The sequence below is a fragment of the Orcinus orca genome, chromosome 1, assembly GCF_937001465.1.
Source record: "Orcinus orca chromosome 1, mOrcOrc1.1, whole genome shotgun sequence".
Classification (NCBI taxonomy): Eukaryota; Metazoa; Chordata; class Mammalia; order Artiodactyla; family Delphinidae; genus Orcinus; species Orcinus orca.
Window position 1 is genome coordinate 57,057,961 of NC_064559.1, and position 13,031 is coordinate 57,070,991.

Consider the following 13,031-nt stretch of genomic DNA (forward strand, 5'->3'; position numbering starts at 1 on the left):
CAGGCTCATCTATACATTCCCTGTCCTAAATCTGGAATCAGACATTTCTCTAAGAAGCCCTGGTTTCTCTTAGTGGGAAAAGGAATTTCAAGACAGTCAGGGAGTGGAGATGTTCACTGACTTGGCTGGTCATTATTTCTAGGCCTCTTCAGTTGATAGAGCTAGAATATAATTTTTTTTAAGAAAAATTTAACTCAAATTCAGCACAAGGTGTTTTACTTAAACTCTTCTATTTTACATCCATATTATTCCATATCTTCCTGGTTTTCAAGGACACAGAAGAGGACAGAATCAGAATAACCTATACTCATTTTCTTTATTCCACATTATACACATAGCAGTCTTAAAATAGCAATATTATCATTTCACTATTCCTGAGAATTAAAATTTCTTTCTGCATATCTCTTCCCATTCTTCCCCCACTTTAAAAAATAGTTGAACTAATTTACATTGAGTGACGATACAGCCAGGGCATGCTACACTCTCTTATAACCCTTATTTAGTCATAGTTCTCAGATTTACTGTATGTTTCATGTTCACTATTAGTCCTCTGTCAATCTCTCTCTAGTAATTTTTCTGAAGCTTGTTCTCTAGTAGATTCCTCAGGAACTCATGGGAACAACGTTTCCTGATTTCTTACATGTTAACAGTTTGTCTCTGCCTTTTATACTTCAAGGTCAGTTTCTCTAGGTAAAAAATCATTGGCTTACATTTTCTTTGGATATCTAAAATATGTTACTCCATTTTCTTCTGGCATAAAGTATTGCTTCAAAAAATCTGATAATAGGGGCTTCCCTGGTGGTGCAGTGGTTGGGAGTCCGCCTGCTGATGCAGGGGACGTGGGTTCGTGCCCCGGTCCGGGAGGATCCCGTATGCCATGGAGCGGCTGGGCCCGTGAGCCGTGGCTGCTGGGCCTGCGTGTCCGGAGCCTGTGCTCCGTAATGGGAGAGGTCGCAGTAGTGAGAGGCATGCATACCGAAAAAAAAAAAAATCTGATAATAATCTAAATTTTTTTCCCTTATAAGTAACATGTATTTTTTTGTTGATAACTAAAGGAATTTTTTCCTTTTTCTTCAAGGTCCAGTAATTGTATTAGAATATATCTTAGTGTTCATTGTTCTGGGTCAGTATTCAGAGGATATAGTGTATTATTTCAATAAACCATTTCAATTTAAAAAAAATTACAACAGGAAAATAATTTTGAATCACAGTTTTTAGCATCTGCTCTGTTCCCTTGTTTTCATTTTCTTCTTCATGGACTCCTATTGTCTGTATAGTGGATTTTTACCTGTCTTCAATATTTGTTGCTGTCTCTCAAATCCTTTTTACCTCTTTATTTCTTTTTGACTTTAAAACTTTCCTCTTTTTCACCTTCTATTTGTCTTTTGGCATTATCTGTTTTGCTCATTTGTTCTAATTTAACCCTTCATTCTACAGTGATTTTTTCTTACATTTCTAGTATTTTTCTGAGTTTTGTCATCTCATTTCTGAGCTTTTCAGATTCTGACTTGTGTGTTTTCATATCTCGCACTGTTTTCCTAATGCCTTTTAGCATATTTTTGAAATAGTTGATTATAGTTTTGATCTGTTCTGTAGTTGTATCTTTCTGGTATGCTTTCATTCTCTATAGAGATGTAATTGCTGCTTATTCTCTCTTCATATATTAACTTTAATGGGATCTAGCCTCAACACCTTTCTGTTGCTCATTTTTACATGAAATGAGTTTTCCTGAACTCTTAGAAGAAAGAGTGGTTTGTGCTAATATTTCCAGTTTCATGGAGTTCCCTCTTTTTTTTTTTTTTCATGTAGCATTAAAAAATATAGTGGTTTGCCTCCTGAGATGTATTGGCTTTATTCAATACTCCTACTTTTAACCTGGCCTTCTTTTCACTGTATCTGTTGTCCTTGTCCTGCTCAATTTGACTCTGCTCCCAGAAGTGTGGGCCCTGTCCTGGAAAGCCATCTTGGCTGGTCAATTTTGAGGGTTCCTAGTGACTAGATGGCTCTAGCACAACTGGTTCTCAACTGGGGTGATTGTGCCTCCAACCCCACCCCCCAGGACATGTGGCAACATCTGGGGACATTTTTGGTTATTACAACCAGGCATGTACTAGTGGCACTTAATCAGTAGAGGCCAAGGATGCTATTAAACACCCTATAGTGCACAGGACAGCCCCTCCCCCACCCAACAAAGAATTCTTTGTTGCATCTCCCTCCCTCTTGCATCTCCCTTCCACCCTCCCTATCTAAAATATGTTACTCCATTTTCTTCTGGCATAAAGTATTGCTTCAAAAAATCTGATAGTAGGGGCTTCCCTGGTGGCCCAGTGGTTGAGAATCTGCCTGCCGATGCAGGGGACATGGGTTCGAGCCCTGGTCTGGGAAGATCCCACGTGCCGTGGAGCAGCTAAGCCCATGCGCCACTACTGACCCTGTGCTCTAGAGCCTGCAAGCCACAACTACCAAAGCCTGTGCACCTAGAGCCCGTGCTCTGCAACAAGAGCAGCCACTGCAATGAGAAGCCTGCACACGGCAAGGAAGAGTACCTCCCACTGTCCGCAACTAGAGAAAAGCCCATGTGTAGCAACGAAGACCGAACGCAGACAAAAAGAAAAAAAAAGTATACAGTAAATTATGGCAACCCACCAAGATTTCCCCAAGTATACTTCAGGAATTAATGAGAGGGGCCAGGGGCTTCCCTGGTGGTCCAGTGGGTAAGACTCCATGCTCCCAATGCAGGGGGCCTGGGTTTGATCCCTGGTTGGGGAACTAAGATCCCACATACCGCAACTAGAGAGCCGGCATGCCTCAACTACTGAGCCTGCACGCCGCAACTAGAGAAGCCCTGCTACAAAGACCCTGCGTGCCACAACAAAGTCCCAGCGCAGCCAAAATAAACAAACAAATAAATAAAAACTTAAAAAAAGAATTAATGAGAATTCACATACAAAATACCTTGGAGTTTTTATAAGGTATGCTACACAAAGAATTATTGCTTTAATCATTTTTTCTGGAGGAAGTCTGAGCAAAGTCATTCCAATTACTGGGGGAAAAAAAATCAGAACAGATTTCAGAAGTGGTATCCTTGATATCATATATAAAATGAAATTTAAAATATGATTCCAACACTTCAATGTTAGGCTCAGTCAGTGTAACACATAATTTAAAAAATTGGGTTATATCTTTCATCTTCCTAGACTTTAAAGTTAACTGAAAACTTTTTCCTTAAAGCCCATGGGAAATTTACAGAATAGTGAATCCCTAGTGTCCTAAATTGTTTCTTTTAAAAAACTGAAAATGACTTTAAAAAAATCACCTCTCAACGATGTTGAGGCAAGACACTCCATCCTGGCCACCCACAGCATAGAGAAAGCCTCCAAGCACAGCCACACCAACACTTGTCCTGCAGGTGCTTGTAGGAGCAACATCACTGCTCCATTGGTTTGTTTTGGGGTCATACCTGCAGAGAACACGTCAAGAACACAGTTCGTATTACACAAAGAGGGCTATGTTTATACATGCAATGATATATAATATGATATATATATTCCTTCCCCAAATATAGGCTGATAAATAACTAAATATGTGATAGTCTAATTTATATATAGTTTCTGAAATTCAGTTTTACTTAAAAAGTTACATATAAATATATTTTCTTTAAAAATTTTTTTCAGAATGTTATAGATAAAGCTAAAATTCTCTTTGAGTTCCACCCAACTTCTGTTCTTTTCCCATTTTGATTTGGTGTACATCCTTCAAGATTTTTCGGTAAAATTCTTTTAAATAGGTATATATCTATCCATATATATATATTTCTTTATATGCAAGCATGTTTTCTGTACATAAGTAATGCCACATATTATGCATTACTTTTTCACTCAATATATTTCTGAGATCTATTCATAATAGATATAGCTCTAGATTTCTCTTTTGAACTATCTTATTGTGTGTGCCATATATTATTTAAATCATATTTCTATTGATGTATCCTTACATTGTGACATTTTGTTATTAAAAACAGTGATCACCCTTGTATATTTCTCCTTGTGCAATGGATGATGAGAAGCAGAATCATGGAGCAAAGAGTATATTCATTTTTTTTTTTAACATCTTTATTGGAGTATACTTGCTTTACAATGTTCGGTTAGTTTCTGCTGTATAACAAAGTGAATCAGCTACACGTACACATATATCCCATATCCCTTCTCTCTTGCATCTCCCTTCCACCCTCCCTATCTAACCCCTCTAGGTAGTCACAAAGCACCGAGCTGATCTCCCTGTGCTATGCAGCTGCTTCCCACTAGCTATCTATTTTACATTGGGTAATGTACATATGTCCATGCCACTCTCTCACTTCGTCCCAGCTTACCCTTCCCCCTCCCCGTGTCCTCAAGTGCATTCTCTATGTCTGTCTTTATTCCTGTCCTGCCCCTAGGTTCATCAGAACCTTTTTTTTTTTTAGATTCCATATATATGTGTTAGCATACAGTATTTGTTTTTCTCTTTCTGACTTACTTCAGTCTGTATGACAGAATCTAGGTCCATCCACCTCACTACAAATAACTCAATTTTGTTTCTTTTTATGGCTGAGTAATAATCCATTGTATATATGTGCCACATCTTTATTCAATCATCTGTCGATGGACATTTAGGTTGGTTCCAGGTCCTGGCTATTGTAAATAGAGCTGCAATGAACATTGTGGTACATGACTCATTTTGAATTATGGTTTTCTCAGGGTATATGCCTAGTAGTGGGATTGCTAGGTCATATGGTAGTTCTATTTTTAGTTTTTTAAGGAACCTCCATACCATTCTCCATAGTGACTGTATCAATTTACATTCCCACCAACAGTGCAAGAAGGTTCCTGTTTCTCTACACCCTCTCTAGCATTTATTACTTGTGGATTTTTTGATGATGGCCATTCTGACCAGTGTGAGGTGATACCTCATTGTAGTTTTTTTTTTTTGCGGTACACGGGCCTCTCACTGTTGTGGCCTCTCTTGTTGCGGAGCACAGGCTCTGCACGTGCAGGCTCAGCAGCCATGGCTCACAGGCCCAGCCGCTCCGCAGCATGTGGGATCTTCCCGGACTGGGGCACAAACCCGTGTCCTCTGCATCGGCAGGCGGACTCTCAACCACTGCGCCACCAGGGAAGCTCCCTCATTGTAGTTTTGACTTGTATTTTTCTAATGATTCGCGATGTTGAGCATCCTTTCATGTGTTTGTTGGCAATCTGTATATCTTCTTTGGAGAAACGTCTATTTAGGTCTTCTGCCCATTTTGGGGTTGGGTTGTTTGTTTTTTTGATATTGAGCTGCATGAGCTGCTTGTATATTTTGGAGATTAATCCTTTGTCAGTTGCTTCGTTTGCAAATATTTTCTCCCATTGTGAGGGTTGTCTTTTCGTCTTGCTTATGATTTCCTTTGTTGTGCAAAAGCTTTTAGGTTTCCTTAGGTCCCATTTGTTTGTTTTTATTTCCATTTCTCTAGGAGGTAGATCAAAAAGGATCTTGCTGTGATTTATGTCATAGAGTGTTCTGCCTATGTTTTCCTCTAAGAATTTGTTAGTGTCTGACCTTACATTTAGGTCTTTAATCCATTTTGAGTTTACTTTTGTGTATGGTGTAAGGGAGGGGTCTAATTTCATTCTTTTACATGTAGCTGTCCAGTTTTCCCAGCACCACTTATTGAAGAGGTGTCTTTTTTCCACTGTATATTCCTGCCTCCTTTATCAAAGATAAGGTGACCATATGTGCATGGGTTTATCTCTGGGCTTTCTATCCAGTTCCATGGATAAATATTTCTATTTTTGTGCCAGTACCATACTGTCTTGATTACTGTAGCTTTTTGGTATAGTCTGAAGTCAGGGAGTCTGATTCTTCCAGCTCCATTTTTCTTTCTCAAGATTGCTTTGGCTATTCAGGTCTTTTGTGTTTCAATAGAAATTGTGAAACTTTTAGTTCTAGTTCTGTGAAAAATGCCATTGGTAGTATGATAGCGATTGCACTGAATCTGTAGATTGCTTTGGGTAGTATAGTCATTTCCACAATATTGATTCTTCCAATCCAAGAACATGGTACATCTCTCCATCTCTTTGTATCATCTTTCATTTCTTTCATCACTGTCTTATAGTTTTCTGCATACAGGTCTTTTGTCTCCTTAGATAGGTTTTTTCCTAGGTATTTTATTCTTTTTGTTGCGATGGTAAATGGGAGTGTTTTCTTTATTTCACTTTCAGATTTTTCATCATTAGTGTATAGGAATGCAAGAGATTTCTGTGCATTAATTTTGTATCCTGCTACTTTACCAAATTCATTGATTAGCTCTAGTAGTTTTCTGGTAGCATCTTTAGGATTCTCTACGTATAGTATCATGTTATCTGCACACAGTGACAGTTTTATTTCTTCTTTTCCGATTTGGATTCGTTTTATTTCTTTTTCTTCTCTGATTGCTGTGGCTAAAACTTCCAAAACTAAGTTGAATAATAGTGGTGAGAGTGGGCAACCTTGTCTTGTTCCTGATCTTAGAGGAAATGGTTTCAGTTTTTCACCATTGAGAACGATGTTGGCTGTGGGTTTGTCATATATGGACTTTATTATGTTGAGGTACGTTCCCTCTATGCCTACTTTCTGGAGAGTTTTTATCATAAATGGGTGTTGAATTTTGTCAAGAGCTTTCTCTGCATCTGTTGAGATGATCATATGGTTTTTATTCTTCAATTTGTTAATATGTTTTATCACATTGATTGATTTGCATATATTGAAGAATCCTTGCATCCCTGGGATAAACCCCACTTGATCATGGTGTGTGATCCTTTTAAGGTGCTGTTGGATTCTGTTTGCTGGTATTTTGTTGAGGATCTTTGCATGTATGTTCATCAGTGATATTGACCTGTAGTTTTCTTTTTTTGTGATATCTTTGTCTGGTTTTGGCATCAGGATGATGTTGGCCTCGTAGAATGAGTTTGGGAGTGTTCCTCCCTCTGCTATATTTTGGAAGAGTTTGAGAAGGATAGGTGTTAGCTCTTTTCTAAATGTTTGATACAATTCGCCTGTGAAGCCATCTGGTCCTGGGCTTTTGTTTGTTGGAAGATTTTTAATCACAGTTTCAATTTCAGTGCTTGTGATTGTTCTGTTTATATTTTCTGTTTCTTCCTGTTTCAGTCTCAGAAGGTTGTGCTTTTCTAAGAATTTGTCTATTTCTTGCAGGTTGTCCAATTTATTGGCATATAGTTGCTTGTAGTAATCTCTCATGATCCTTTGTATTTCTGCAGTGTCAGTTGTTACTTCTTCTTTTTCAGTTCTAATTCTGTTGATTTGAGTCTTCATTTTTTTCTTGATGAGTTTGGCTAATGGTTTATCAATTTTGTTTTATTTCTGATCTGATCTTTATGATTTCTTTCCTTCTGCTAACTTTGGGTTTTTTTTGTTCTTCTTTCTCTAATTGCTTTAGGTGTAAGGTTAGGTTGTTTATTTGAGATTTTTCTTGTTTCTTGAGGTGGGATTGTATTGCTATAGACTTCCCTCTTAGAACTGCTTTTGCTGCATCCCATAGGTTTTGGGTTGTCATGCTTTCATTGTTGTTTGTTTCTAGGTATTTTTTGATTTCCTCTCTGATTTCTTCAGTGATCTCTTGGTTATTTAGTAGCATACTGTTTAGCCTCCATGTGTTTGGATTTTTTAGTTTTTTCCCTGTAATTTATATCTAGTCTCATAGCATTGTGGTCAGAAAAGATAGTTGATATGATTTCAATTTTCTTAAATTTACCAAGGCTTGATTTGTGCCCCAAGATATGATCTATCCTAGAGAATGTTCCATGAGCACATAAGAAAGTGTATTCTGTTGTTTTTGGATAGAATGTCCTATACATAAAAATTAATGTCCATCTTGTCTAGTGTGTCATTTAAAGCTTGTGTTTCATTATTTATTATCATTTTGGATGATCTGTCCATTGGTTAAAGTGGGATGTTAAAGTCCCCTACTATTATTGTATTGCTGTTGATTTCCCCTTTTATTTCTGTTAGCATTTGCCTTATGTATTGAGATGCTCCTATTTTGGGTGCATAAATATTTATAATTGTCATATCTTCTTCTTGGATTGATCCCTTGATCATTATGGTAGTGTCCTTCTTTGTCTCTTGTAACAGTCTTTATTTTAAACTCTATTTTTTCTGATATGTGAATTGCTACTCCAGCTTTCTTTCGATTTCCATTTGCATGGAATATCTTTTTCCATCCCCTCACTTTGTCTGTATGTGTCCCTAGGTCTGAAGTGGGTCTCTCGTAGACAGCATATATACGGGTCTTGTCTTTGTATGCATTCAGCAAGTCTATGTCTTTTGGTTGGAGCATTTAATCAATTTACATTTAAGGTAATTATCGATATGTATGTTCCTATTACCATTTTCTTAATTGTTTTGGGTTTGTTTTTGTAGGTCTATTCCTTCTCTTGTGTTTCCTGCCTAGAGAAGTTCCTTTAGCATTTGTTGTAAAGCTGGTTTGGTGGTGCTGAATTCTCAGTTTTTGCTTGTCTGTAAAGGTTTTAATTTCTCTCTTGAATCTGAAAGAGATCCTTGCTGGGTAGAGTAATCTTGGTTGTAGGATTTTCCCTTTCATCACTTTAAATATGTCCTGCCACTCCCTTCTGGTTTGCAGAATTTCTGCTGAAAGATCAGTTGTTAACCTTATGGGGGATTTCCTTGAATGTTATTTATTGCTTTTCCCTTGCTGCTTTTAATATTTTTTCTTTGAATTTAATTTTCGATAGTTTGATTAATATGTGTCTTGGCGTGTTTCTCCTTGAATTTATCCTGTATGGGACTTGCGGTGCTTCCTGGACTTGATTGACTTTCCTTTCCCATGTGAGGAAAGTTTTCAACTATAATCTCTTCAAATATTTTCTCAGACCCTTTCTTTTTCTCTCCTTCTTCTGGGACCCCTATAATTCAAATGTTGGTGCGTTTAATGTTGTCCCAGAGGTCTCTGAGACTGTCCTCAATTCTTTTCATTCTTTTTTCTTTATTCTGCTCTGCAGTAGTTATTTCCACTATTTTCTCTTCCAAGTCAGTTATCTGTTCTTCTGCCTCAGTTATTCTATGATTCCTTCCAGAGAATTTTTAATTTCATTTCTTGTGGTGTTCATCATTGTTTGTTTGTTCCTTAGTTCTTCTAGGTCCTTGTTAAACGTTTCTTGTATTTTCTCCATTCCATTTCCAAGATTTTGGATCATCTTTACTATCATTACTCTGAATTCTTTTTCATGTAGACTTCCTATTCCCTCTTCATTTGTTTGGTCTGGTGGGTTTTTACCTTGCTGCTTCATCAGCTGCATAGTTCTCTGTTAGTGGAGCTGGGTCTTAGTATTGATTGATATTACGTGGGGCCAGGAGGTCTCTGGTGGTCCAGTGTCTTGAACTTGGCTCTCCCACCTCAGAGGCTCAGGCCTGACACCAGGCCGGAGCACCAACACCCTGTCAGTCACATGGCTCAGAAGAAAAGGGAGGAAAAAAGAAAGAAAAAAATAAAGTAAAATAAAATAAAGTACATAAAAAAAGAATTATTAACATAAAAAATAATAATTAAAAAAAATGAGAACCAAACCAATAAACAAATCCACCAATGATAACAAGTGTTAAAAACTAAACTAAGATAAACATAAATATCAAAAACAAATCAGCTGCAGACAGCAAACCCTAAGTCTACAGTTGCTCCTAAAGTCCACCACCTCAATTTTGAGACGATTTGTTGTCTATTCAGGTATTCCACAGATGCAGGGTACATCAAGTTGATTGTCGGGATTTAATCCACTGCTCCTGAGGCTGCATGGAGAAATTTCCCTTTCTCTTCTTTCTTTGCACAGCTTCTGGGGTTCAGCTTTGGTTTTGGTCCCACCTCTGTGTGTAGGTCACCCTTAGGCATCTGTTCCCCACCAAGACCTGAGGCACCTTTTCCCCATCCAGACAGGAGGGGGTTAAAGCAGCACCTGATTAGGGGACTCTGGCTCACTCAGGCTGGGTGGAGGGAGGGGTACGGTAGTCATAATGGGATGTGGGGCAAGCCTGTGGCAGCCGAGGCCAGTGTGACATTGCAACAGCCTAAGGCATGCCATGTGTTCTCCTGGGGAAGTTGTCCCTGGATCACGGGACCCTGGCAGTGGCAGGCTGCACAGGCTCCCACGGCAGGTGGTGGATAGTGTCCTGTGCTTGCACACTGGATTGTTAGTGGATGGCGGCGGCAGGCTTAGCATTTCATGCCCATCTCTGGGATCCAAGCTGATAGCCGCAGCTTGCGTCCATCTCTGGAGCTTGCTTAGGCAGTGCTCTGCCTTCTGTGGGCACAGAGGGAAGGAATTGCCTCTCTTTGTGCACCCAGAACAATGGTCTCTTGCCTCTTTGGCAGGTCCAGACTTTTTCCCGGACTCCCTCCTGGCTAGCTGTGGCGCACTAGCCCCCTTCAGGCTGTGTTCATGCAGCCAACCCCAGTCCTCTCCCTGGGATCTGACCTCCGAAGCCCGAGCCTCAGCTCCCAGCCCCCACCCTCCCCAGTGGGTGAGCGGACAAGCCTCTCAGGCTGGTGAGTGCTGGTTGGCACCGATCCTCTGTGCAGGAATCTCTCTGCTTTGACCTCTGCACCCCTGTTGCTGTGCTCTCCTCCGTGGCTCTGAAGCTCCCCCCCCACCCCCCATCTCCACCAGTGAAGGGGCTTCCTAGTGTATGGAAACTTTTCCTCCTTCACAGCTCCCTCCCAGAGGTGCAGGTCCCATCCCTATTCTTTTGTCTGTGTTTTTCCTCTTTTCTTTTGCCCTACCCAGGTACGTGGGGATTTTCTTCCCTTTTGGGAAGTCTGAGGTCTTCTGCCAGCATTCAGTAGATGTTCTGTAGGAGTTGTTCCACTTGTAGATGTATCTTTGATGTATTTGTGGGTAGCGAGGTGATGTCCATGTCTTACTCCTCCACCATCTTGAAGGTCCCCCTCTTCATTTTTAATTTAAAAAAATACTATCAAATTGCTCTTTTTGTAGCTATATATTTGTTTTTAATTTCATTAACGTTTCTTTCCAGTTAATTTCTTCTTTCTATTTTCTTGGGTTTTGTTGCTCTTTTTATAACTTTTTTATTTAAAAGCATGATTTATTTTCCCGTCTTTCTTATTTTCAAATGAATGCACATAAGTTATAATGTATATAAATCTGCCTCTGAATATTACTTTAGTTGCAGACCACACATTTTGATATTCATGGGCTTCACTGTTATTAAGTTGTAAATATGTAATCATTTCCACCCTTATTTAGTTAACTCAATTTGTTTTTAAGTGTGCTTTTTTTTAAAAAGCTTCTATGGAGCTGATCCCTCTGTTGTTGTTGTTGTTTTTTCTTTCCAACTATACAGTCTGTATCTCTAGATCTTGATATGCTGCAGGGTTTCATAGATATGTTTGGTAAGTATCAAGAACACAGCTGAATGAAAAAGGGTTGGATGAGAACAAGAAGCTACAAGTTATTAAAAAATAAATTATTGTAGGTTTCTAATGTGCCAGGCATTGTCACAGATGTGGGAAAAGACATTTCAATAAACGATTACAGCCAATGTGATATGTACAAGTATGTTCAAAATACTTGTGAAAGATCAGAGGACTGAGTAACTAACCTGTCTCTATGGTGCCAGAGAAGGCTTTATATAAGAAGTAACATTTGAATCTTGAAAAGATATTCCAGGGAAGAACGAACAGCATGCATACATATAGGCAAAGAGGCACGAAAGAGGACAGCATGTCTAAGGAACTGCAAACAATTTGGTGGGTCTGCATTAGCGTGTTTAGGGAATAGTGGTGTGCCAGGGGAGACAGACTGGAGAAACAGGTGGAGGTCAGATCATAAAGGACTTGTATGTCACAGTAAGTGGTCTAGGCTGCCAGCTAGTGCCACAGACACAAAACTAAAGCAACACGTTACATCTGTTTCTAATTAACATCTCAAACAAAACAATATGAATAGGAGAGAAAAAAATTTCAAATTGACCCTACTTACCTTTCAACACTATTGAGATAAGAGGACCCATCATGGCCTCCTACTGCATATAACAGGTCATCAAGAACACTGACCCCAACTCCACATCGCCTTTTGCTCATTGAAGCTACCATTCGCCATTCATTGGTCTGTGGATCATATCGTTCAACACTGGAAATGGCATCTCCACTGCACCAACCACCAACTGGGGAGTGACAGAAATGGTCAGGAGAATACCTGTCCTAAAGCATAGAATGTATCACTCACTGCTAACTTTTATTTGGTTAAGTCCTAATGCTTGGACTTACCAAATGCCTCTAGAAGCAGGTTAAAACATAAGTTATGATTTTTACTTATTCCACTGGGATTGCTATAATCTTTAGAATTTTCTAAATAAGTTAGTATTAGGTCCATTTTACAGAGGAGGGCAAGGACACCAATTCAAATTATATTGGGAAGTAATGTGGCATTTAATGGCCAAAACATTGAATTTAGTTAGAAAACTAGGGCTTGACTGTTATGTCTACATAAATGTAATGTATTATCAAAAACCAAAGAAGAACCATACCTCAGAAGCCTGTTTAAAAAAAAAATTTCTTTTATTCTATTAGGGGAGAGGGATTTCGGCTCATCTGCTCATGACCTCTTGTGACTAAAAATAACACAAAAATTCTTACGACTTATAAAATGTTTTGCCTTCTGTTTAATCTGCAGTCTGTACTGAATTCTACAATATCCAACATGACATTCAGGATCAGAAAACATTTTGAAGAAATTACATTTTTCATAAGTAAGTAATACTCAGAATAACAGGTTCAAACTGAGTTCAATAAAGCTTCTCTGAGTGTTCCCTGAAAAAAAGTGTAATTATAGCAGATAAATTTAATTTGTTATTCTTTAAAATCATCTCTATGTCAATCTAAAATAAGAGCTAGATTCTGGAGCTTAAAAAGTGAAGTCTAAGGATAACTTAACCTCAAAACATTTGAAAACTAATGGTTTCTTGGAGGTCTCAATAACTTCCTG

The 13,031-nt window shown here is 38.7% G+C and overlaps 1 protein-coding gene across 1 annotated transcript in view; it reads right to left on the reverse strand.

Moving 5' to 3' along the window:
- The window catches only part of KLHL20 (kelch like family member 20), a 79,007-nt gene that overhangs the window by 16,710 nt on the left and 49,266 nt on the right, over positions 1 to 13,031 (reverse strand). Inside the window, exons 7-8 of the mRNA XM_004269770.3 lie at positions 12,027 to 12,210; positions 3,317 to 3,460 (exon numbers count right to left, since the gene is read on the reverse strand). Of these exons, the coding sequence (XP_004269818.1) occupies positions 3,317 to 3,460; positions 12,027 to 12,210 (328 nt within the window). The remainder of the gene's footprint in view (positions 1 to 3,316; positions 3,461 to 12,026; positions 12,211 to 13,031) is intronic.